At 41.0% G+C, this 27,864-nt stretch overlaps 1 protein-coding gene across 1 annotated transcript; it reads left to right on the top strand.

Moving 5' to 3' along the window:
* Nucleotides 1-9,236: 9,236 nt before the first annotated feature.
* On the top strand, nt 9,237-10,952 carry LOC102389674 (brain ribonuclease). Its single transcript, XM_006062047.4, has 2 exons — nt 9,237-9,379; nt 10,166-10,952. Exon 2 carries the CDS (start codon nt 10,191-10,193, stop codon nt 10,692-10,694), a length of 504 nt encoding a protein of 167 aa, XP_006062109.1. The 5' UTR covers nt 9,237-9,379; nt 10,166-10,190; the 3' UTR covers nt 10,695-10,952.
* Nucleotides 10,953-27,864: the final 16,912 nt, after the last annotated feature.

Genomic DNA, 27,864 nt, shown 5'->3' with positions numbered 1-27,864 from the left:
ACAGAGTCGGACACGACTGAAGCGACTTAGCAGCAGCAGCAGCACTGTGTCTCATCTCCATGTGTTAATAAGGACTAGTGTGTAATAGATGCCTGGTAAATAATTGTCAAATAAGTTAATTATAGTGCACACCTATCATAAGGGAGGTCAATGAGGTAAAAGGAAGTATAACACCATATCCCTATGTTAGTTTGCTTCCCATTTAGTTCGAAACTAAATTTATATAAGGACACAACTGAAAATGCAAGGCCACAGAAGCATCATGTAAGCAGTGCAGAAAGAGGTTCTGAGTTCAGAGGAAGATTAGATGCCTCCTGTTGAAATAGCCAGGAGAGTCTATCGAGGGTCAGGGGGTAGTTAGTTGAAGCTTGGAGGTGAATAGGACGTGTATGGATGGGCAAGTGCACCGTTGGCAGCAGGAATGGCAAAAGATTCAAAAGGAAAATTCAGAAAACCTAAGTAGACAGCTTTGGTTGGCACAGAAATTTAACCTTCATGCAGTACTTTTATCAAATCTGTTTTTGTATACAAATTTGTCAATCGACCCAATAATATCTTTGGCATCTTTTTCCCTCTAGCACTGGTTCCAGCCTGGTGTGAAGTGGCACATTTAGTTGTGTGTCTCTTTCACTTCAGTTCGGTTTAGTCGCTCAGTTGTGCCCGACTCTTTGTGACTCCATGGACTGCCTCATGTCAGGCTTCCCTGTCCTGTCCATCACCAACTCTCGGAGCTTGCTCAGACTCATGTTCATCAAGTCAGTGATGCCATCCAACCATCTCATCCTTTGTCGTCCCCTTCTCTTCCTGCCTTCAATCTTTCCCAGATTTAAGGTCTTTTCTAATGAGTCAGTTCTTTGCATCAGGTGGTCAAAGTATTGGATCTTCAGTTTCAGCATCAGTCCTTCTAATGAATATTCAGGACTGATTTCTTTTAGGATTGACTGGTTTGATCTCCTTGCAGTCCAAGGGACTCTCAAGAATCTTCTCCAACACCACAGTGAAAAGCATCAATTCTTCAGTGCTCAGCTTTCTTTATAGTCCATCTCTCACATCCATACATGACTACTGGAAAAACCATAGCTTTGACTAGATGGACCTTTGATGGCAAAGTAATATCTCTGTTTTTTAACGTCTCTTTAGCCACTGTTATTGTTTTAATTAATTAATTGATTAGTTATTTTCGTTGCTCTGGTCTTTGTTGCTGTGCTCAGGCTGTATCCAGTTGCTACAAATGGGGACTACTCTTTGGGGGCCATGCTTTGTTTCGCTGCTGGGCTTCTTATCTGGGCTTCTCTTGTGGAGCACAGGCTCTAGGCCCATCAGCTTCAGTAATTGCAGCATGCCAGCTAAGCTGCTCTGCCACGTGTGGAATCTTCCCTGGAGCAGCAATCAAACCCCCGTTCCCTGCATTGCCAGGGGGATTCTTATCCAGTGTACCACCAGAGAAGTCCAGCCACCTTTAATCTGTTACATTTCCACAGTCTTTCTCTTTTTTTTTTTAGGTCTTTGAAACTTTTGAAGAAATCAGTATCTCCCTTTTAAATAGACTTCATATTTTATAGCAGTTTTAGATTCACAGCAAAATTGAGCAGAAAGTACTAAGAGCAACCGTGTATCCCCACTCCCATCCCTGCCACATGCCTAGCATCCCCCACTATCAACATCCCCTACCAGAAGGGTACATTTGTTACAGCTGGTGAACCTACATTGATACATTATAATCACTCAAAGTCATGGTTTGCAAGATGCTTCACTGCTATCTGTGTACATATGTACACAATTAAATTTGGTTTGTTTTCTTGTTAATCTGTGTTTTGTTTGATTGACAGGTCCCCAGTCACTGAAACTTAATTGGTAGAGGAAAATGTTTCTTTCTCCCCTGCATTACCTTGGTGCTTTCAATGCAGGGGCCCAGGTTCGATCCCTGGTCAAGAAATTGGGATCCCACAAGTCACTTAGCATAGCCAAAGAACAAAACAAAAACAAACAGTCCCCACCCCCAAACCAAGGGATTGGACAGATTGACATGCACAAACAGGTAAAATGACTTCTTATAGATTGTGATGCCTTGTAGGCTATTGAAGAAGCTTATTTGGGTTACTGAAAACTTGTTCATATTTGAACAGTGATTCTGAAATCTTCTTGTTGGACCAGTGCCTTGAAATTCTTCTTGCACTGGAAAGATGCCACAAGAATGACTATTTTTGTGTAGCCATGCCCAACACCTAGGTGGGACTCACCTGGTGAATATAAACCATCCTGGGCACCTCTAGGGCAGGTCCTCTAACTTATTTCTATATTACCACTGCTGAATAAATGACAAATTCTAAAGTGATTACTGTGGGTATCCACTCAGATCTGCAGAGTTGATAGGAAGATTATTTTAAGTAAGATATTTGTATAATATCATATAAGAAATGAACCACGAGTCCAGGTTTGATGCAGGATACAGGATGCTTGGGGCTGGTGCACTGGGATGACCCAGAGGGATGGTATGGGGAGGGAGGTAGGAGGGGGGTTCAGGATGGGGAACACGTGTACACCCATGGCGGATTCATGTTGATGTATGGCAAAACCAATACAATATTGTAAAGTAATTAGCTTCCGATTAAAATAAATAAATCTAAATTAAAAAAAAAAAACAATAGGTTTCTCCTACCTACAAAATGCAAAGCAATAGCTTACTTGCCTTGATAAAGTATTTTTTTTTATTTTAACTTTGATCAAATAAATTTTTTAATGTACTTCTTCTAAAAAAAATTATAAATTTTGTTATTGTTTAAAAAATTATTAAAAAAAAGATATTTGAGACTTAGCAGATGCAGAAAGAAACTTTTTTCGGGAGAATTTCTTATCTGAATAGGTAGAGTCTTCTGAGAGTAAAACTGCTGTAAATCCCCTTAGGGGAGTTTTATAGCCCAGAAGAAATCAGACCACTCATACTTGCATAGACAGACATTATCACAAATTCTTTTACATCCCATTTATTCCCCTAAAAGCTCATTTATTTCCTGTAGAGTCCCTCTCCCTCCCATTAAGTTGATGTATAAACCTTTACCCATGCTGTTTGGGGAACTGCTTCTTTTGTGCTCCTCCACATGCATAGGAATAAACTTTGACAATTGTTCTCTTAATCTGTCTTTGGTCAGTTAATTCACAGGCCTCATGAACTAAGTGGGTGAGAGTCACTCAGTTGTGTCCAACTCTTCACTACTGCATGGACCATGCAGTCCATGGAATTCTCCAGGCCAGAATACTGGAGTGGGAAGCCTTTCCCTTCTCCAGGAGATCTTCCAACTCAGGGATCCAACCCAGGTCTCCAGCATTGCAGGCAGATTCTTTACCAGCTGAGCCACCAGGGAAGCCTTTCCTCTTCCGTGAACTAAAGGTAGAGGAAAAGTTTTCCTTCCAACCCCTCTCAAGATGATATGAATAAGATCTTAAGACTAAGAGACAAGCAAAACCTGGGTGGTGGGTGACCTACGGAAACAGGAAACTAAAATCTCATGCCTCACCATGTCTTTCTTGGCCCTACTTCCCCTTCCAAATTTATACACATTACAAAATAATGCTGACTTTACACAATTTTTTTCAGATTTCATGTGGCAAAGCAATTTAAAATTTCCACTTAAAGAATTCTGTTATTCCAATCAGGTTTCCTCTCTTCTCTCTTCTCCCTCTTTTTCCCTCCCCAAGGCTTTGAAACTCCCTACTATTTTCAGCTCTGGTTTTTAGCAGGAGTTACTTGACTCTATCCCCTGTAGAAAGCAATTCCAAGATTACCCAGTATTATTTAATTCATTTTTATATTATTTAATTTAATTTATTTTATTTTTGGCTGCACTGGGGCTTCATTACCCTGCATGGGCTTTCCGTAGTTTTGGCGAGCAGGGGCTATGCTTCGTTGTAGTGCATGGGCTTCTCATAGCAGTGGTTTCTCTTGTTGCAGAGCGCAGGCTCTGGGTGCATAGGCATCGATAGTTGTGGTCCATGGCTCAGTTGCTCCGCTACATGGGGGATGTTCCCAGACCATGTTCTGTCCACTGGCAGGTGGGTTTTAACCACTAAATCACCAAGAAAGTCTAGCCAGTATTATTTAAACAGGCTTTCTGTGGGAGCTCTTAACCCCACCCCATGTGAACAATCACTCACTTACTAAGTACTACCTTAAGTCCTTTGCATCTTACCCTATTTTGTCTTAATAACAAACCTAAGAGGAACATGTTATTATCATCCCCATTTTGGAGGTGAGGAAACTTGCTCAGTACTAAAACAGAAACATGCTAAAACAGAATTTGGACTGAGACCGTGTAAACCTAGAGCATGGAGAGATATTTTGATAATTCTCACTCCAGAAGAATTACAGTTGTCCTCCATTACACGTATGTACATATATTGCTGAATCACTTTGCTGTACACCTGAAAATGATACAATAGTGTAACCTGCCTATACTTTAAAGATATTATAAATTAAAATAAAATTGTGTTCCAGCAAACACAGGAATCTTTCTGGGAGGAAATTCTACTGCTAAGAAACATGAGGTTCTCCATTTCTTCTCAGAACATGAGGTCCATATTGCAAAATTCATGCTTAAATTGAAGAAAGTAGGGAAAACCACTAGGTCATTCAGCTATGTGAAGTGAAAGTTGCTCAGTCATTTCCCACGCTTTGTGACCCCATGGACTACACAGTCCATGGAATTCTCCAGGCCAGAATACTGGAGTGGGTTGCTATTCCCTTCTCCAGAGGATCTTCCCAACCCAGGGATTGAGCCCAGGTCTATTGGGCCAGGTCTCTGGCACTGGCAGGTAGATTCTTTACCAGCTGAACCAGCAGGGAAGCCCAAGAATACGGGAATGGGTAGCCTATTCCTTTCTCCAGTGTATCTTCCCAACCCAAGAATCAAACCAGGGTCTCCTGCATTTTGGGGAATTCTTTACCAGCTGAGCTACCAGGAAATCCCTAAGTCAAATCCCTTAAGATTATACACTGAAGGTGACAAATAGATTCAAAAGATTCGATCTGGTAGACAGAGTGCCTGAAGAACTATGGATGGAGGTTTGTAGCATTGTACAGGAGGTGGTGACCAAAACCATCCCAAAGAAAAAGAAAGGCAAGAAGCAAAGTGGTTGTCTGAGCAGGCTTTACAAATAACTGAGGAAAGAAAAAAGTAAAAGGCAAGGGAGAAAATGAAAGATAAAACAACTGAATGCAGAGTTACCAGGGAATAGCAAGGAGAGATTAAAAAGACCTTAAATGAACAGTGCAAAGAAATAGAGGAAAACAATAAAATTGGAAAGATTAGAGATCTCTTTAAGAAATTTGGAGATATCAAGGAAACATTTCATGCATGGATAGGCATGATAGTGGACAGAAACAGTAAGAATCTAACAGAAACAGAAGAAATTAAGAGGTGGCAAGAATACACAGAAGAACAAACAAAAATGGTCTTATTGATCTGGATGATCATGATGATGTGGTCACTCACCTAGAGTCAGACATCCTGGAGTGTGACGTTACGTGGACCTTAGGAAACATTACTATGAACAAAGCTTGTGGAAGTGATGGAATTCCAGCTGAGCCATTTCAAATCCTAACAGAGGATGCTGTTAAAGTGCTGCACTCAATATGCCAGCAAATTTGGAAAAGTCAGCAGTGGGCATAGGACTGGAAAAGGTCATTTTTCATTCTAATCCCAAAGAAAGGCAATGTTAAAGAATGTTTAAACTACTGTATAATTGTACTCATTTCACATGCTAGAACCCGAGGGACAGGGGAGCCTGGTGGGCTGCCGTCTATGGGGTTGCACAGAGTCAGACACGACTGAAGTGACTTAGCAGCAGCTGCACATGCTAGCAAGGTAATGCTCAAAATCCTTCAAGCTAACCTTCAGCGGTATATGAACTGAGAACTTTCAGATATACTAGCTGGATTTAGAAAAGGTAGAGGAACCAGAGATCAAATTGTCAGTATCTGTTGGATCATAGAGAAAACAAGGGAATTCCAGAAAAAAACATCTACTTCTACTTCACTGACTACCCTATAGCCCTTGACTCTGGATCACAGCAACCTGGGGAATATTGTTAAAGAGATGGGAATACCAGACCACCTTACTTGCCTCCTGAGAAACCTCTAAGCAGCTCCAGCAGCAACAGTTAGAACTGGACATGGAACAACAGACTGGTTCAAAATTGGGAAAGGAGTATGTCAAGGCTGTTTATTGTCACCCTGCTTATTTAACTTACATGCAGAGTACATCATGCAAAATGCTGGGCTGGATGAAGCTGGAATCAATTTGCTGGGAGAAATATCAACAACCTCAGACGTACAGATGATACCATTTTAATGGCAGGAAGTGAAGAGGATCTAAAGAGCCTCTTGATGTGGGTGAAAGTGGAGAGTCAAAAGGTTGGCTTAAACTCAGCATTAAAAAAGTGATAATCATGGCATCTGGTCCCATCATTTCATGGCAAATAGATGGAGAAACAATGGAAACAGTGACAGACTTTATTTTCTTGGGCTCCAAAATCACTGCAGACAGTGACTGCAGCCATGAAATTAAGACACTTGCTGCTTAGAAGGAAAGCTATGACAAACCTACACATCACGTTAAAAAGCAGAGACATCACTTTGGTGACAAAGGTGCGTGTAGTCAATGCTACAGTTTTTCCAGTGGTCATATATGAACGTGAGAGTTGGACCATAAAGAAGGCTGAGCGCTGAAGAACTGATGCTTTCAAATTGTAGTGCTGGAGAAGCCTCTTGAGAGTCCCCTGGACTACAAGGAGATCAAAACAGTCAATCCTAAAAGGAATCAACTCTGAATATTCATTTGAAGGACTAATGCTCAAGCTGAAGATCCAACACTTTGGCCACCTGATGTGAAGAGCTAACCCATTGGAAAAGAGCCTGAAGCTGGGAAAGATTGAGGGCAGGATGAGAAGGCACTGCAGAGGATGAGATGGTTAGACAGCATCACTGACCCAATGGACATGAATTTTTGAGAACTCCAGGAGATAGTGAAGGACAGAGGAATCTGGTGTGCTGCAGTCCATGGGGTTGCAGAGTCGGACACAACTTATCGACTGAACAACAAATGTCTTCTCTAAAGGGGATTTTGCATTTTGTCCTATCTCAAGTTCCTCTCCTCCACTCTGGCCTATGTAAGGAGGGCTCACTATAGATAAGATCAGCCACATACCCTCTTTCAATAGTCCAGAAGTGTAGAAGTGGCCAGAACTGGGTGAGCTCACACAGAGGCTTTCTTTTTCTCTTCTGTGTTCAGGTACTCTTTTCTTATTCTCCATATCTGGGTACCCTTCCAGCTGGGGACCACTGGACACCTCTCCTCGCTCTCCTCGCAGAGGTACTGGTGAGATATGTGGAATTTTGGCCAAATCAATCAGATTGGTACTCTGCAGGGCCCTGTGGGGCTGCTGGGCACAAGGCCTTTGCAACCTCCACTGCTTTGATTGTAGGAAACAGCCTTCTTTTAACCTCCATGACCTTCCCTGAGTTCCAATGGGCAGATTCAAGCAGTTGTTAATTAGGGAAGGGAGGGGATGAGAGACCAGGGAGACACTAACAGTCAAGAGCAGCCTTGGGGCAAGGTTCTGTTTTCCCATCAATGGATACACACAGCAATATCTTTAAGCTATTCTCCCGATTCTGAAACCCCCTCCAGGTGAGATAAGTTAACAAATGATGGTATATTTGCTGCCCACAAGCATGTAGACCCCAGAGCACTTAGTTGGTCCTGAAGGCTGATGATGTTGACTCCTAATTACCTCACTCACCAACCCATCAGAAGAATGTCCATGAGCTGATCATGATCTCTTTTACTATAAAACATGTCACTATCTTCCTCTAGTTGATACATTCGGTTTTGAGGGCTTGAACCTGCTATATCCCTCTTTGCCTGGCAAAACAATAAAGCCATCATTTTCTACTTCACCCAAAACTCTGTCTCTGAGATTTGATTTGGCACTAATGTACAGAGAAGCTGAGCTTTCCTCATCAGATAAGAATGGACACATACTCTACTTCAACAGTCCAGGTGTGTTGAGGTTGTCAGAACTGGGGGAGGTCATACAGAGGCTTCTTTCTTCTCCATGTTCAGGTGGAATCAAGACTGCCAGGAGAAATATCAGAAAGCAAAGAAGAACTAAAGAGCCTCTGGATCAAGGGGAAAGAGGAGAGTGAAAAAGCTGGCTTAAAACTCAATATTCAAAAAACTAAGATCATGGCATCCAGTCCTATCACTTCATGGCAAATAGATGGGGAAAAAGCGGAAACAATGACAGACTTTATTTTCTTGGGCTCTAAAATCGCTGCAGATGGTGACTGCAGCCATGAAATTAAAATATGCTTGATCCTTGGGGAAAAGCTATGACAAACCTAGACAGCATATTAAAAAGCAGACATGTTACTTTGCCCACAAAAGTCCATATAGTCAAAGCTATGGTTTTTCCAGTAGTCATGTATGGATGTGAGGGTTGGACCATAAAGAAGGCAGAGTGTCAAAGAATTGATGCTTTTGAGCTGTGATTTTGGAGGAGACTCTTGAGAGTCCCTTGGACTGCAAGGAGATCAAACCAGTCAATCCTAAAGGAAATCAGTCCTGAATGTTCATTGGAAGGACTGATGCTGAAGCTGAAACTCCAATATTTTGGCCACCTGATGTGAAGAGCCGATTCACTGGAAAAGACCCTGAATCTAGGAAAGATTGAAGGCAGGAGGAGAAGGGGATGATGAAGGATGAAATGGTTGGATGGCATCGCCGACTCAATAGACATGAATTTGAGCAAAACTCCAGGAGATGGTGAAGACAGGAAAACTTGGTATGCTGCAGTCCATGGGGTTGCAGAGTCAGACACAACTGAGTGAATGAACAACACACTCTTCTCCAGATCTGGGAACTCCTCCAGCTAAGGGCAGCTGGACACCTCTCCCCACTCCATGCAGCCTTCCACCCCAGAGGTGCTGGTGGGAGATGTGGAATTTTGTCCATAGCAGCTGTTCTCATGATCATGTGTTTTGTGTCTTTAGCTAACCTCAAAGTGTTATTTAATGTAGAGCAAGGACTTGATTTGGGTTTGAATATCAGTGCTATAGTGGTTTTCTCTGCTGCTTACATTAATAGAAAGAAAGGTTCTTACTGGCAAAGGCTTACTCTCCCCAGTAGCCCCCAAAGAGGCCGCCCTAGGCAATTCCCCACCCGTTCCTAACATGACCTTGTTTTCTTATGGACCAAGATGCTCCTCCCACCCTGCTCTTCTTGGAAGCCAAGCCCCCTTTCATCTGTATAAGTTCCACATCTCTGGGATAGACTGATTGCAGAAACTGCCTTCTTTCTCAGAGACCAAGCTAGAGACACAGGTAAGCAGCCCAAGAAGTGGTTTCAGGAGCTGCTTTTGCTTGAGGGTTTGAGAAGGGAGATCCAGGGTGAGTGAGACTAGCCTGAGAATTGGGCTGGGCAGACAGGGGCAGGGAGCAGAGCTGGGGTCAGGAATGGAGCACACAGGCTGCAGAGAGCGCTTGGGGCTGGAGAAGGAGAAGCCTTCAGGTTGGGGGAGGCTCGAGTCTCTCTTAAGAATCCAATGGCATCCTTTATGGTGTGGGGTCAGACACAGGACAGGGACTGAGTTTCCCTTGTGCTGTAGGACAACAGGGCTCTGTCAACCGTGATCCTGGATGAATGCTGGTGGTTATCTCAGGGAAGCCCGCAGTCCATGGTGTCACAGAGAGTCAGACACGACTGAGCAATTGAACAACAACAATCTCAAGGATACAATGTGTCTTACTCAAAATCTGGCTTATTTATTTAATGATTTATTCAAAAGGAACATCTAACTTGCCACGTGAATGCTGGGTTTATTTTTCAAATATATTTCATATCAAAAGACTTTCTGTATTCAAAGACAAGACTGCTAGGATTTTAGGTCATTTCTGGGGTCACCACCCAGAGGGGAGGACGACCCCTCTGTAGGGAGTGGGAGTCAAATGTTTGTGGGAAGAGTATATGTGAGTGTCTCCTTACTTAGAAAAACTCTTAGGAGGACAGACATCTTTCTGGTTGACTGTAAGCCAAGGAGGCTACAGGTGGGACCTGGGGTTCTCTTTCAAAGGCGATGTTTTTCCTCCTCTGCCCTTTTTCCCTGGCAGGTTTCTCCAGGGGAGTGTGGTCATCATGGCTCTGAAGTCCCTGGTCCTGTTGTCACTGTTGGTCCTGGTGCTGCTGCTGGTGCAGGTCCAGCCTTCCCTGGGCAAGGAAACTGCGGCTGCCAAGTTTCGGAGGCAGCACATGGACTCTGGCAGCTCCTCCGGCAGCAACCCCAACTACTGCAACCTGATGATGACGCGCCGGAGGATGACACGTGGACGATGCAAGCCAGTGAACACCTTTGTGCACGAGGCCCTGGCCGATGTCCAGGCTGTGTGCTCCCAGAAAAACATCACCTGCAAGAATGGGCAGCCCAACTGCTACCAGAGCAAATCCACCATGAGCATCACAGACTGCCGCGAGACAGGCAGCTCCAAGTACCCCAACTGTGCCTACAAGACTAGCCAGAAGCAGAAATACATCACTGTGGCTTGTGAGGGAAACCCATACGTGCCAGTCCACTTTGATGGGGCGGTGGTCTTACCTGCCACGCCTGTACCCTCACTGCCACCTCCACACAGGCTTCTCTGACTTGAGGGCAATAACTCGTTAGGTTTCTTATTCAACACACACACACACACACACACACACACACACACACGTATAACTGCATGATTCCCTGACCTGAGGGCAATAACTCAAGCAAGTTAGGGCTCCTATCCAACCCACACGTGTGCCCCTGGCCTGAGTCTTGCCCCTGAGTGTTTTGCGGGGTGAGAAGAGGGTTGTGAGATGGGACCCATATTAACCGAATCGCTGCTTCTTTCAATAAAACACTCTTGCAAACCACCTGAATTCCCTATTTGGGTCCTGTTTGTGTGATTGCTCTCTTGCCAAGGGTGAGAAGTGTGAATGAGGTCATTTGTGCTGAGAGACGAATGGAATCCTTAAATGCCACCTCTTCTAACTTTTGGTTTTCACTGCTCTAAGATAATTCCTCTCCTTGTAGGTTTCTTGATGTCCAATATAGTTTTAAATTGTGGGTGATTTTAGCTAGAAAAGATCTATAGTCTGGGACACTGTTATGCTTGGTGAGCTGACAGAGGGTGAAACTCACATACAAAAATCTCTGACATAGAAGGAAAGACTGTACGACCCAGGGGGGGACCCTGCTCCATCTTGGGATGAGGGGAGGCGAGTGTATGAAATTATGACCCTAAATTTCCATTTTCCTTTTTTTTTGACAGAGCCACTGCTAAGTCAAAAAGGTGGTCTTCTGTTACTCGCAACGTTAGAACCCTCCATTTAGGAGCTAGAAAGGACTTCAGAGATCATCTAATAAGGGAAAGATAAGTAGATTTCAGCTTGTGGACCAACTCTAAGTGGAAATGCCTGCCTAGAATGTTGTAGAAAAATGCATAAATAGTGATGTGATGGAGCAGTGGCCTCTACTGAAGGCTCGAGGGAGGTGAGGGTGTTTGTGCCACCCGTTGGCCATCCCTGACCGAATGAAACCCCCGCCTTTTACAGGAGGACACCCTGAGTCTTAGAGAGGTTAAGGGACCTACTCCTGGTGGCTACTAGTTAGTATCCGACTGAGATCAGACCGTGGGTGTCCTGACCTCCCTGTCATTGCTCTTTCTGCTACTGGAGTCTCCTCAAGGAGGAAATCCCCTAGTCCCCCTCTTTCACTGAGAACTGTGGGGTCACGGCTTTCTCTGCCTGAGCTTCTGGTGGCTCTCACAAGTTGCCAGTGCACTTGGCGATGAGACTGCTTAAGACTACCCTTGCTTACATCACTGAAAAGACTAGACTTGGCTTCTGTCAGCGTATAAGCATTTCATATGATCCTCTGTGTACACTTGTATCTGGCTCTAGACAAGGTCATAGAACTAGAGAAAGATCCTACTTCCAACCAGGTTGACCAATTCTGTCTTTGTGTGTTGTTGTTTAGTTGTTAAATTGTGTCTGACTCTTTGTGACCCCATGGACTGTAACCCACCAAGCTCTTCTGCCCGTGGGATTTCCCAGTCAAGAATACTTGAGTGGGTCGCCATTTCCTTTTCCATGGAAATCTTCCAGTTCCAGAGACTGAACCTGTGTCTCCTGCATTGCAGGCTGATTCTTTACTGCTGAGCCACCCTAGGAAGCCCGTCATTGCATTACTACCAAACACGCACACACATGTACTCCTGCAATTCCTTCAGTTAGCCAAAATAATGGGAGATACTTTAAAAAATCAATTCTTTCCTTATTACATTTCTTTACAAGCTGCTGTCTGTGAAATCCCCCAAACCACAGGCCGTTACCATATAACAGTTGTCGTAAGAGCAGGGAACAAGTTAACTTTGTACGTTGTATCCTCACTTCAGAAAAGTTGTCAAACTGCATTTAAAGACCTAAATATAAGGATGCCTAACACTATTGCATAGGTCTTGGGAGCTCTGATGAAACGTCTGTTTATAATCACTGTTATAGGCTGAATTGTGTTCCCCCCAGATTTATATGTTCAAGCCCTGACTTGTCAGAAATGTCTGACTCTGACTCTTTGCGACCCCATGTTGTATCTGACTCTTTGCGACCCCATGGACTGTATCCACCAGGCTCCTCTGTCCATGGGATTCTCCAGGCAAGAATACCGAAGTCAGTGGACCCTAATCCAATGTGACTGGTGTCCTTATAAAAAGAGGAAATTTGAACACAGAGAGACTACACCAGGGGTGCCAGACTGCTGCTGCAAGTCATTGTCCCAGTCGGAAAAACAGGAAGTTGAGAGCTGGCTAGAAAGTGAGCTATTTGAGGATGTCTTTTTCAGCGAGCTAAAAAAACTTTTCTTTAAGCTTGTAATCATCCAAAGAGGAGATGGATCTATTTTATGATGTATTAGGAATTTTTAGAGCCCCTTTTATATGTGTGTTTATATAAACCACACTGAGAGCTAACACTAATCACTCTTTGTTAAATATTTCAGTTTTCTTGGTTGTTTTTTCCACTCAAAGATACTAGTGATCAGGTTTTTTTTCACTTTTCTATAGCTGGTGATTTTCAGGGTGCCAAAATTGAGTTTGGTAGAGTCTATAAATGAATGTGAGTAAATATAATATCTTATCTTAGTAAATGAGGTGTTGTTTATTTGCAAATGTAAGTAATTTGCACAGGTAGTAAATGTCTGTACTGAAATTGTTTTTCTTTAATTTTTATTTTGAAATAATTTTAGAGGTACTGAACAGTTGCAAAAATGATACAAAGAATTCCTGTATATCATTTGTCTATATTCTCTAAACTATAATTTTTTTCCTATTTGTTTTATTAGTCATATATTTATATACAGCTATATAATTTTTTTTTTTCTGAATGTTTGAGAGTATATGATAGATGTGTTGCCCCTTTCCTAAATACTTCACTATACACTTCCTAAAAATAAGATCATTCTTTTTACAAGGGATTAAGAAGTATACTTATCAAAATCAGGAAATTTGAATTGAAACTCTACTATTATCTAATACTCAGACTATTCAAATTTCATCAGTTGCCACACTAGCATATTCTACAACAAAGGAAAAAAGTTTTTTTCTTTTAGGATCCCATTTAGGCTCATACCATGGATCTAGTCAGGTCTGTGTAGTCTCTTTTAATACGTGTTTCCTTTAATTCAGTCTTTGCCTTTCATGATAGTGATGTTTTGAGGCATATGTGCTGACTACTTTACAAAACGTCTTTAAGTTTGGACTTGTCTAATTTTTTCCTTCATGATTAGATTTTGGTTATGCTTTCAGTGTTGTTGTTGTTGTTGTTTTTGGAAATCCACTTGTGTCAGGCCTTGTACTAGAATGTGAGGATCTAAAGATGCAAGCAACATCTTTTTTAGCCTTCATGACAATGTTGCGCTATCTCATACCCATCAGATTGGCAAAAATGCAAGAGCATGATACTCTCATGTTTTGCCAAAGACAGGACATTGGGACATCAAAACACACATACCATAATTTCTGGTGAGAGAGTCAAATTATACAATCAATGTTTCAGTTACATATGTGTAACAAATTACCCCTAAACTTGGAGGCACGAGACAATCATTTCTTATGCTCCCAGTGATCCAAGAGTTCAGATACAGAGGGGGCAGCTTGTCTCTGTTCCAGTGTCTGAGGCTGCAGCTGGAAGACTCTGAGGTTCAGAGCTGGAATCATCTGAAGGCTCATTCACCCACATGTGTTTGAATGGTTCATGTTGCCTGATGCCTTAGCTGGACCTGCTGGCTAGAACACTTATACGAGGCCTCCATGTGGTATCATCTTACTCACAACCTGATGATTGGGTCCAAGTGTGGGTGTCCCACAACACAGAGGGAAAACCAGGCAGAAGTTGTCTCATCATGTCTATCATATACTCTCAAACATTCAGAAAAAAAAATTATATAGCTATATGTAAATATATGACTAATAAAACAAATAGGAAAAAAATTATAGTTTAGAGAATATAGACAAATGATATACAGGAATTCTTTGTATCATTTTTAAACTGTTCAGTACCTCTAAAATTATTTCAAAATAAAAATTAAAGAAAACCAATTTCAGCACAGTCATTTACTACCTGTGCAAATTACTTACCTTTGCAAATAAACAACACCTCATTTACTAAGATAAGATATTTATTTTATCCCTGACATTGCCTTTTATTTATTTATTTTTGAACATTTTATTTTGTATTGGGGTATAGCTGATTAACAATGTTGCGATATTTCAGGCGAAGGGACTCAGCCATACATATACACATATGCATTCTACCCCAACACTTACCATCCAGGCTGCCACATAACATTGAGCAGGGTTCCATGTGCTATACAGTAGGTCCTTGTTGGTTATTCATTTTAAATATAGCAGTGTGTTCATGACCTGCCCAAACTTCCTAAATATCCTTTCCCCCCAGCAAACATAATTTCATTCTCTAAGTCTGTGAGTCTCTATTTGTTTTGTAAGTAAATTCATTTGTATCATTTCTTTTTAGATCTCACATATAAGGGATGTCATATAATATTTTTCTTTCTCTGTCTGACTTCACTCAGTATGACAGTCTCTAGGTCCATCCATGTTGCTGCAAATGGCATTATTTCATTATTTTTTTAATGACTGAGTAATATTCCATTGTATATATGTATGTACCACATCTTCTTTATCCATTAGTCATCGATGAGTATTTATTAATAAGTTGCTTCCATGTCTTGGTTATTGTAAACAGTGCTGAAATGAACACTGGGGTGCATGTATACTTTTGGATCAATTTTTTCTCTGAATAAATGCTCCAGAGTGGAATTGCAGGATCACATGGTAGCTCTATTTTTAGTTTTATTTATTTATTTTTGACTTCACTGTGTCTTTGTTGCTGCGTGTGCGCTTCCTCTAGTTGTGGGAAGTGGGGGCTACTTCTAGTGGTGTGAGAGCTTCTCATTGCAGTTGCTTCTCTTTTTGCAGAGCATGGGCTCTAGGGCCCGCCAGTTTCAGTAGCAGCTGCTGGTGGGCTCAGTATTTGTGGCCCAGTGGCTTAGTTGCCCCAAAGCATGTGGAATCTTGCTGGACGAGGGCTGGAGCCCATGTGCCCTGCATTGGCTGGTGGATTCTCAACCACTGGACCATCAAGGAAATCCATGGCCTGGCTTTGGAAGTCATACAGAATTATTTTCACCCGATTCTATTCACTAGGAGGGGTTTTCTAAGACTAACCCATACTCAAGGAAAGGGAAGATTTTGATAGAGAAGAGTCAATATGTAGAATGGGATATGTTGATATGGACATCTTTGAAAAATACAATCTGTTACAATCAAGTTGTGCACAAAGAAGAATAAAGAACAAAATGGCAACCCACTCCAGTGTTCTTGCCTAGAGAATCCCATGGACAGAGGAGCTGGCGGCCTTCAGTCTGTGGGGTTGCAAAGAGCTGGACACAACTTAGAGACTAAACAACAACATCAGAGGATTAAGTAGCAACCCACTACAGTTGCTTACTGACAGGGCACCCTGTGAGGAACTGAGGATGATAAACAAGACAAGGCACTCTGTGCTCTGAATAAACAGCCCTTTGGATGGTTACATGTGTATCTCAGGAATAATTTCAATGACTCCAGATTCTTGCAGTTTTCCATACATAAAAATCACTAAAATCACTAACTTGAGATGTCTGTTCTTTGTGATTAGCCATAATTTTTTTTAACCAAGATGTATGCTTGACTGTCTGTATTCCCTAGCTATAAAAATCATGTATAAATTGGCTCCTCCCCTACCTCTTTGGAGCAGTTACTCAGAGCTAACTGAGTAGCTGTCTCCCAGGCTCTAGTACTCAGTAAAATCATGAATACAACTTAAACTCACAATTCTTATGCTGCTTTTTTTTTTTTTCTTTCAGTTGACGAGTTTGGAGAAAATATGGCAAAATTTAGTAAAAGTAATAGATCTTGATAAAAATTTTCCCACATGTGTGCATAGAGAAATGTACAAAGATATCATTGCAACACTGCTTGTTAGAGTGGAAATTTGGGAATGTTCCTAATATCCATGAACAAACTATTGATAAATAAATAATGGTTTGTTAATACAAAGAAACAATACATCAGGAAAAATAAAAGAACAAGAAAGATACATTTTTATATATATGAATGATGAGTTCCAAGTTTCTTTCTGAGGTTTAGTTTTATTGTTTCTGTGGAGCTGAAGGCCTGACACTCAAAATGGCCTCCAACCCTTAGCCCTTTGGTCAATTTGGGCATGTTATACTGTTTCTTCTTTGTCCGATTGCTAGATCAGACTGTTTCTTGTGACTTCTTTCCTCTTCACATCAGTCATAAGGACCTCTATACATTTCCTGAACAATTCATAAGTGTCTGTGTCTTCAGAAGGGAAAATAATCCAAAATTTGAAAATGGACAAAAGAGATTTCTGTTCAGTTCGGTCGCTGAGTCATGTCCGACTCTTTGAGACCCCATGAACTGCAGCATGCTGGTCTCCCTATCCATCACCAACTGCCAGAGTCCACCCAAACCCATGTCCATTGAGTTGGTGATGCCATCCAATCGTCTCATCCTCTGTCATCCCTTTCTCCTCCTGCCCTCAATCTTTCCCAGCATCAGGGTCCTTTCAAATGAGTCAGCTCTTTGCATCATGTGGCCAAAATATTGGAGTTTCAGCTTCAATATCAGTCCTTCCAATGAACACCCAGAACTGATCTCCTTTAGGATGGACTGGTTGGATCTCCTTGCAGTCCAAGGGACTCTCAAGAGTCTTCTCCAACACCACAGTTCAAAACCATCAATTCTTCGGCACTCAGCTTTCTTATAGTCCAACTCTCACATCCATACCTGACCACTGGAAAAACCATAGCCTTGACTAGATGGACCTTTTTTGACAGAGTAATGTCTCTGCTTTTCAATATGCTGTCTAGGTTGGTCATAATTTTCCTTCCAAGGAGTAAGTGTCTTTTAAATTCATGGCTGCAGTCACCATCTGCAGTGATTTTGGAGTCCAGAAAAATAAAGTCAGCCACTGTCTCCCCATCTATTTGCCATGAGGTGATGGGACTGGATGCCATGATCTTAGTTTTCTGAATGTTGAGCTTTGAGCCAACTTTTTCACTCTCCTCTTTCACTTTCATCAAGAGGCTCTTTAGTTCATTTTCACTTTCTGCCAAAGGGTGGTGTCATCTGCATATCTGAGAGTCTTTTCATTTAGTACCAGGATTTGTCCAGCAGACCAACTGGAGATGCTGTTCGTAGTGTCTGTACACTATGAAGGTGTATACATTTGACTTGCAGAGTAGAAATGTGCTTCTGTAAAACTAATAACATGCATATCTTTCCTATTCATAGTGATGCAAATGAATTTTGTGCAGCAGAGAATATACATTTCTGTAAACCAAAATCACATTTGAACTGTTTTTAGCATGTTACTAATATCCTCATTAGGAGAAACATTTCCTCATCCTCAAGATGAGCTGAATAAAATGTGATTATTTATGAGTTTATTTGATGACATGGGTTGTTTTTTTTTTTAAGTTTTATGATAACCACAGTTTTAACTTTAAAAAATAGCATTCACACTTTTACAAGCATTATTTCTTTTACCTGGATTTTCCTTTCCAACCTAGTCTGCTTGGTTGTTTACCCATCTTTCTAGACTGTGCTCAAATATCTTCTCTGAACTTTCCTCTCTGCAGGCACAGAACTCTTCCAGCCCTAATTTGTTCAGATCCTATTAGCACTCACTGGATTCTAATTGTTAAATTATATTGTAGTTATATCAAAGTATAATTGAAGGGTAAATTCAGTTAGAAAACATCAGATCTGCTGTCTCGCCCTTCTGCTCTTTGCTCTAGCTCGTCAAAGCAGGATGGTTTTTACTAACCACACATTTACTTAATAGCTTTCTCTTTTTACTTCTAATTGAGTTAGAATTTCTCTATGAAGTAAATTGACTTCCAGCTACTCCTAAGAATGCACACTTCACATATCTGGAATGGAACTTTAGAAGCTTTGATGGTTGTCATAATGTGATAAACCATGATTCTTCAATATTTGTTGGAAGGATTTAAGGAGTATAAAATGCAGTAAGTTCACAAAAACGAGAAGGGATAGAAATTTTCTCAGAATACAGAACAAAGGGCAAAGATGGCACAGCAAACCATCTCTCCCTTTTCTCACCATCCTCTCTATCAGCTACTGCTGATATGAACTAGAGTGCTGTCTTGGAGCAGAAATAAACTGTGTGTGAGAGTATTTATGGAGTTATTATAAATTCGTTGTGTGTAATATCTTATGAAAATATCTATCTTTGAATAATATCCTTGTTCTAGATAATGCTGACTCCTAAAATATGGCCTATACAATGTGTATGTGTGTTAGTTGCTGAATTGTGTCCAACTCTTTGTGACTATAGTCCCCATGGACTATAGCCTGCCAGGCTCCTCTGTCCATGGAATTCTCCAGGCAAGAACACTGGAGTGGGTTGCCATTCCATTCTCCAGGGAATCTTCTCTACCCAGGGACCAAACCTGAGTCTCATTATGTTTCTTGTGCTGGCAGGTGGATTCTTTACTACTAGTGCTACCAAGGAAGCCCCAGGGCTATAGGGGTAATAAAATCTGAATAACAAAATTTGAAATTTTGTCAGAGTATCTCTAAATTCAATATAAATTACTTTGGAACCACCAATCCCAGCTGGTAGAATGAGTTTTGATTTTCATCATAGGGGACTGGAATGCAAAAGTAGGAAGTAAAGAGATACCTGGAGTACCATGTAAGTTTGGCCTTAGAGTACAAAATGAACCAGGGCAAAGGCTAACAGAGTTTTTCCAAGAGAATGTACTGGTCAGAGCAAACACCCTCTTCTAACAACCCAAGAGACAACTCTACATATGGACATCACCAGGTGGTCAATATTGAAATCAGATTGATTACATAATTTATAGCCAAAGATGGAGAAGCTCTATACAGTCAGCAAAAACAAGACCTGGAGCTGATGGTGGCTCAGATCATCAGCTCCTTATTGCAAACTTCATGCTCAAATTGAAGAAAGTAGAGAAAACCACTATGTCATTCATGTATGACCTAAATCAAATCCCTTATGATTATACAATGGACGTGATGAGGAGATTCAAGGGACTAGATCTGGTAGAGAGTGCCTGAAGAACTATGCATGGAGATTCATACCATTGTACATCAGATGGTGGCTAAAATCATCCTCAAGGAAAAAAAAATGCAAAAAGGTTGTCTGAGGAGGCCTTATAAATAGCTGAGAAAAGAAGAGAAGCAAAAGGCAAAGGAGAAAGGGGAAGATATACCCAACTGAATGCAGAGTTCCAGAGAATAGGAAGTAGAGATAAGAAAGCCTTCTTAGGTGAACAATGCAAAGAAATAGAGGAAACAATAGAATGGGAAAGACTAGAGATCTCTTCAAGAAAATGAGAGATATCAAGGGAATATTTCATGCAAGGATGGGCACAATAAAGGACAGAAATGGCAGTGCAGTTCAGCTCAGTCGCTCAGTCGTGTCCGACTCTTTGCGACCCCATGAACCACAGCATGCCAGGCCTCCCTGTCCATCACCAACTCCCGGAGTCCACCCAAACCCATATCCATTGAGTCGGTGATGCCATCCAACCATTTCATCCTCTGTTGTCTCCTTCTCCTCCTGCCCTCAATCTTTCCCAGCATCAGGGTCTTTTCCAATGAGTCAGCTCTTCGCATCAGATGACCAAAATATTGGAGTTTCAGCTTCAACACCAGTCCTTCCAATGAACACCCAGGACTGATCTCCTTTAGGATGGACTGGTTGGATCTCTTTGCAGCCCAAGGGACTCTCAAGAGTCTTTTCCAACACCACAGTTCAAAAGCATCAATTCTTCTTTATAGTCCAACTCTCACATCCATACATGACCACTGGAAAAATCATAGCCTTGACTAGATGGACCTTTGTTGACAGAGTAATGTCTCTGCTTTTCAATATGCTGTCTAGGTTGATCATAACTTTCCTTCCAAGGAGTAAGCGTCTTTTAATTTCATGGCTGCAATCACCATCTGCAGTGATTTTGGAGTCCAGAAAAATAAAGTCAGCCACTGTTTCCCCATCTATTTGCCATGAAGTGATGGGACTGGATGCCATGATCTTAGTTTTCTGAATGTTGAGCTTTAAGCCAACTTTTTCACTCTCCTCTTTCACTTTCATCAAGAGGCTCTTTAGTTCTTCTTCACTTTCTGCCATAAGGGTGGTGTCATCTGCATATCTGAGGTTATTGATATTTCTTCTAGCAGTCTTGATTCCAGCTTGTGCTTCCTCCAGCCCAGCATTGCTCATGATGTACTCTGCATATAAGTTAAATAATGAACTAATAATAATTAGCAATAATTGCCAGAAGTAATAATTGCTGGAAATAATAATTGCCAGAAATGGCAAGGACCTAGAAAAAGCAGAAGATATTAAGAAGAGGAGGCAAGAATACACAGAAGAACTATACAAAAAGTATCTTAATGACCCAGGTAACCGTGATGGTGTGGTCACTCATTTAGAGCCAGACATCCTGAAGTGTGAAGTCAAGTGGACCCTAGAAAGCATTACTATGAAATAAGCTAGTGGAGGTGATGGAATTCCAGGTGAGCTATTTCAAATTCTAAAGGATGATGCTGTGAAAGTGCTGTGCTCAATATACCAGCAGTGGCCACAGGACTGGAAAAAGTCAGTTTTCATTCCAATTCCAAAGAATGCTAAAATTACTGTACAATTGCACTCATTTCACATGCTGCCAAGATTATACTTAAAATTCCTCAAGCTAGGCTTCAGCAGTACATGAACTGTGAACTTCCAGATGTACAAGATCAAATTGCCAACATTTGTCGGATCATAGAAAAAGCAAGGGAATTTTTAAAAAATCTACTTCTGCTTCACTGACTATGCTAAAGCCTTTGACTTGCTAATCATAACACACTGGAATATTGTTAAAGAGATGAGAATACCAGACCATCTTACCTGTCCTGAGAAACCTGTATGCAGGTCAAGAAACAACAGTTAGAACTGGACATGAAACAATGGACTGTTTCAAAACTGGGAAAGGATTATGTCAAAGCAGTATATTGTTACTTGCTTGTTTAACTTCTATGAAGAGTACATCAGGCGAAATGCCCAGCTGGATGACTCACAAGCAGGGAATCAATATTACTGGGACAAATATCAACAACCTCAGATATGCAAATGATACTACTTTAATGGTAGAAAGTGAAGAGCAACTAAAGAGCCTCTTGATGAAGGTGAAAGAGGAGAGTGAAAAAGCTGGCTTAAAACTTAACATTCAGTGATCACGTGTTTGGCACTCAGGCAGAAGTTCTGACAGCTGCTTTGGGATGAGGAACTTGTTGGGCATTGCTGGAGAAAACAGATGGATCTTATCGCAGCTTTGGAGGCAGAAGTTGTAGGTTTGCTAAACTCAACATTCACATGATTGGCAAATCTGGAAGTCACTTCCCAGTCAAAGCCAAGTTCAAGGTGGCAGAAGAAACAGTGTGGGTTACCAGAAATCTATGAAGAAAAACAAAGAATCTAGGGTTCAGGTTCTTTGGGGGAAAAGTGTAAGAAGAGCATCAATAATTAACAAAGGAGGCCTGTCAGTCTTTAAGAGGGTCCTATGCTTTGCAGAGGATTGGCTTTGGCAGAAATCACACTACATGTGTCTCAGGCCATTTGATATAATACTATCTCTTTATAGAAGACTGGTATCCTAGCAATAAAACCTATGATCTGAGAAATGGGGTTCACTTTGCCCGCTCAGGTCAGAGTGCTACATAAATGCGGCACAAATACTAAGAAGTAGAGATTGTGGATTGGTAGACAAAAAATAAAAGAGATCAGCACTTAGTATCTAATTAAACAGCCAGCCAAAGACAGCAAGAAAAAACAAACAAACAACAAAAAAAAACCCACCACAATATTAAAAAAATGATTGTAGCATCTGATCCCATCACTTCATAGCAAATAGAAAGGGAGAAAGTGGAAACAGTGACAGATTTCATTTTCTTGGGCTCCCAAATCATTGTGGATGGTGTGTGCAGCCACAAAATTAAAAGATGCTTGCTCCTTAGGAAAAAAGCTATGACAAACCTAAACAGCATATTAGAAAGCAGAGACATCATCTTGCTAACAAAAGTCCAGTAGTCATGTATGGATGTGTGAGTTGGACCACAGAGAAAGCTGAGTGCTGAAGAATTGATGCTTTCAAACTGTGGCGTTGGGGAAGACTCTTGAGAGTCCCTTGGACTGCAAGGAAATCAACCAGTCAATCCTAAAGGAAATCAACCCTAAATATTCATTGGAAGGACTGATGCTGAAGCTGAAACTCCAATACTTTGGCCACCGTGAAGAGCTGACTCATTGGAAAAGACCCTGATGCTGGGAAACATTGAAGACAGGAGGAGAAGCGGATGACAGACGATGAAATGGATGGCATCACAGACTCAATGGACATGAGTTTGAGCAAACTCGGGGAGATAGTGAAGGATGGCGAAACCTGGCATGCTGCAGTTCCTCGGGTTGCAAAGAGCTAGACAGGACTTAAAGAGTGAACAACAGCAACAATGGTATTTTTGATAGTTATGTACATATGTGTGGTATTTGTACCACAACCACTAGACCGATGACTGTAAACTTCTCTGAGAATTTGATGAAAGCCATTTGACTTGCTGTCCCCAAATGGAAACATATCAAGACTTTATAATTTCAGTGGGCTTATAGACTTCTTGAAGTCCTCAGATTAGAAGAAACTGTTTTAGGGAACATGACTTCCTGCAGGAGACTGGCTTTTTCCTTCTTCAATCATGATTGCTTAGCACAGCATTTATCACATAGTAGACATTCTATAAAGCTGTTGGATAAGTGAAAGCATGAATGAGTGAGTGAATATGAGAAACATTTAAACCATGCAAAGTAGCATATGTGAAAGTGTAGGTGGCAACTCTTTGGGATGCCATGGACTGTACAGCCTGCCAGGATTCTCTATCCATGGAATTCTCCTGGCAAGAATACTGAAGTGGGTAGCCATTCCCTTCTCCAGGGCATCTTCCCTACCTAAGGATTGACCATGGGTCTCCGGCATTGCAGGCAGATTCTTTACCATCTGAACCACCAGGGAAACTCACAAGGTAACATACGCTGAGTCCCAAATGTATGGCACAAATGAGTTAGGAGGAAGGGATCATCATGAATAGAAGGCTAGCAGCTTCTCAGTGGCCATGGGAGTAAACTGGGGTGTAAACAAAGGGCAGATTGTCACCAAGTGGCAATAAGTAAGAAAGAAGTTTCACGATACTGGATGCTTGGGGCTGGTGCACTGGGACGACCCAGAGGGATGGAATGGGGAGGGAGGAGGGAAGAGGGTTCGGGATGGGGAACACATGTATACCCGTGGCGGATTCATTTTGATATTTGGCAAAACTAATACAATTATGTAAAGTTTAAAAATAAAATAAAATTAAAAAAATAATAAAAAAAATACAAAGAAAAAAAAAAAGAAGTTTCAGTGACTGAAATGTGTATGACATATTCCTGGAACTGTAAGTGACTATTATTAAGAGAACAAGTAAAGTGAAATTTTAGGAGATGAGCCTCGCGAGGTGGGGAGGGTAGATTATGAAGATAATGGGCTTGAAACTGAGCAGAATCCTACAGGACCCTCCAGGTACAAAAGTCTTTCTGTTTCTTATTTGTAGATCTTCCCCTTTTCCAAAGAGCTGATGCAGACAGTTAGTAATTAGAGAAGTGGGGAAATGCAGAAATGAAGGAAAAGTGGTCAGGAAACAAAAATAGTACAGAGACAAAGCAGAGTCCTAGTTCCTCTTCAAGGGGTATAATAACAATATATTTTTGAGTTCTTTTACAGGAAATAAGGCCCCCACCTCGGTGGAGGATGGTAACTTCAAGTGAACACAAGAGTCCTGGGTTATCATCGTATTGCCTCACCACCAACTAATCAGAAGAAAGTCATACGCTGTGCAGCCCTCACCCCAAATTTGGCATTTAAAAACTCTTCCCTGAAAACCATTAGCGATTTCAGGTCTTTTGAGAATGAACCACCCGTTCTCTTCGCTTGGCTCTGCAATGAACCTTTTTCTGCTCCAAACTATGATGTTTTGGCACAGTTGGCACCACAGTGCATCATGCATACTAACTTGGTTTTGACAAAGTGCTGCATAAAAACAGTTAATGTTTCCTGTAGGATAAGGTAATTTGTATGCATAGCCGATCTCTGAAACTAGATGTTATGATCATGCTGGTGATTGTGAGGATCACAGACTTTGGAGACAGAGTTTATCCATTCGGGTATTTTGGGTTGCAAGCAACACAAAACAATTTGATGCAGGGAATTTTAGGTGGCAGTGAAACCACACAACCCAGATTGGGATTCAAACTCACTGTCTTTTAATTGAGATCACACACCTGGTCTCAGGACTTACTGCCTCAGGGCAGAAAGAATTCAGTGAGAGACAAAGTGATAGATAAGAAACTGAAAGTGAAAGTGAAGTCGCTCAGTCATGTCCGACTCTTTTCGACCCCATGGACTGCAGCCCACAAGGCTCCTCCGTCCATGGGGTTTTCCAGGCAAGAGTACTGGAGTGGGGTGCCATTGCCTTCTCCACTAAAGCATTCTACGTCCCTCTTTATTTAATAAAGTTGCAGATAGGCACTTATTGTCCAATGAGTTGGATCGACTCTCAGGTGTGAATCTGAATATATATGGAAAAATGAGCAGCTAAGTTTATAGTACTTAACACACTTATTTTGATATCTATTTAAAGATAAAAGCCAAGATAATTTCTGGTTTTCTTTCTTAAAAATGCAATGTCTCTGCAACATGCATATTACAGAGCACATCTGCAGTACTTCAAGTGACTTGGCCTTATATAAGATCAGTAGTCTGTCTTTTTATTTCAGTAATTAAATAGTGGTCTTACGATTCTTTGAGACCAGGAAAGCAGTTCAACAGATCAAAATTTCACTAAATGAAACAAAAAGTTCCTAATGGTAAAGTTCCAAGTTCAGTCTGTTTGAAAATCTGAGGTGATCAATGGCTGCATTTATGAATAATTCTCCATATTAAAAATAGCTTCATGGTGTTTGAGAGAACATTATCAAGAAATTTAAGACATTTACTAAATACTCTTAAACAATACTTTGACACGTATATATGTGCACAAACAGTCCTAAGACAGTAGTAAAGAGTCTATCATTTGACCAAAATTGTAATCTGAAGGGGAGGATATTGCAAGCCATTTTCTACCAAAGTTTCTCACTCTGTTTTGAATGCCAAAATTAAGGCCCACAAGTCACTAATGGGACAAGTATAGTGGTTTGTATCTTCAACACCTGGGTGAAAATCTTTTAAATTCATGACAGAGGGATAATAGTGTTTCTTCTAAGACCAAATATTTTAAATGGTGCATCCACTACGTTTTTCAGTTAATTCTGTTAGGTAGGTAGAATAGGGAAAAGGAGTCCAAAATGGCGGTGGCTAAAAGACAAGGAAGGAAAAGCCCACAAAAATAGAACAAAGGAAGGTCCGAGGACCAAAGTGAAGACTTCAGGTAGAACAAACAGCACTCCTGGCTAAGCCCAATTTGCACAGGGCAGGCCCAGGTGGAGGAAAAAACATATAAAAGGAGGAGCCAAAGTGCTTTCTCGCTCTCTTTCTCTCCCATGTGCATGCGCTCTTTATCTCTCTCTCCCTCTCTCACTCTCTCTCCCTCCCTCCCCCACGCGCTCCACCACTCTCTTCTCTTAGAGTCTTTGGGTTGGCATGCCCCCTTGCTTCGAGGATGGATTCTCCTGCTATCTTCTAAATAAAATAGAGCTGTAACACTGATTTGCCTAAGAGCTATAACACGGGTTGTCCAAGACCCGAGAGCTGTGATGCGCCGAGGGCTTTAATGTCCGTCGCTCCAAATCTTTGTTGTGACGAGACAAAGAACCGAGGAACATACACTCGTGTGACAATTCTGATTAAGCTGGAAGCCTCATGCTTGAGGTAGGGGAAAAGCAGAGACTGGCTTTAGATGTGCTGGTGTAATTTGCCTTCCAAAGGTAAATCTTGAAGAAGAGAGAACCCAGTGCTATAAAGTCGTGGGAGCATCTGAGAATTCAGGAGAATCCACTGGGTAAATGTCAGTTAAGAATTGTCATGTTCTTCCTTCCTTTCAATCTGCCAAATTCTGACAGCTAAAGAAAATTCTGATCTTAGTTCCTTTCTTTCTCTACTCATGGTCAAATAAATTATTGTTCATTAGGGGTACCCCTTTGGGAAAACCCAATGCATCCAGATTTGTAAGACAAAACTTTGTATTGATTGGAAGTCGCCATAGAATTTCTTTAGTTAACTTTTTCAGTGTTTTCAACATGATTGGGTTTTAAAAAAAGATTTACATACAACTTTCCTAAAATTCATGAACTTGTATAAAATGTGTGTATACCTGAATATATTAAAAAACAACAACAACAACAACAATGAAAGTATATGAACAAATAGTTTAAAAATATATATCCTAGTCAAAATAAAACTGACCTGAATGAGTAAAGAAAATCAAATAAATAAAAAAGTAAGTTTAATTTTCACTCCTCTCTTCCCCCACACTGAGGTATCTACTAAAACACCTAAAAGAAAAGTATCTGACCTAAGAAGGAATCAGTACTCAATATTACAAATTTAGGTACCGAACAATAGGTTAGAGGGAAAAAATTGCACATTTTACTGAGGAGGATCTTTAGACACCTCAAAGCAATCATTTCATTTGTACATGAAAAATCTGAGTTCAGAGAGGTACAAAAACTTGCTCAGTCACAACACTAATTAGTAACAGAACCTGATCATCTCTTCCCAATTTCATGATTGTTTTGCCAGCTATCAATACTAGTCTTGAGAAAAATACACAAAAAAATGGGTATTTTTCCAAGATAAACATTCTTATATTAATTTTACATAAAATACATCACATTATTTCAAATCAGTAAATAAATTCATGTTATATACCAAAATGGAAAATAGGTTAACAATCTCTTCTTCATATTTTGATCAAGTATTTTCTTCAAACGTCTCAGAATAAGATTTAGTGCATCAAATCCAGCAGCATATCATTTCAGTCTTCATCAGTCTTATGTTCAGTATTGATTAGTGAAGAGAAGTTAAACCTTATCTCTTTGTGAATAGATTTCAGCAGTTCTAACCCTGCTTGATGGTCTGTGCACA

The sequence above is a fragment of the Bubalus bubalis genome, chromosome 11, assembly GCF_019923935.1.
Source record: "Bubalus bubalis isolate 160015118507 breed Murrah chromosome 11, NDDB_SH_1, whole genome shotgun sequence".
NCBI lineage: Eukaryota > Metazoa > Chordata > Mammalia > Artiodactyla > Bovidae > Bubalus > Bubalus bubalis.
Note: the sequence above shows the minus strand (reverse complement) of the source record. Positions and strands in the feature narration are given on the sequence as shown.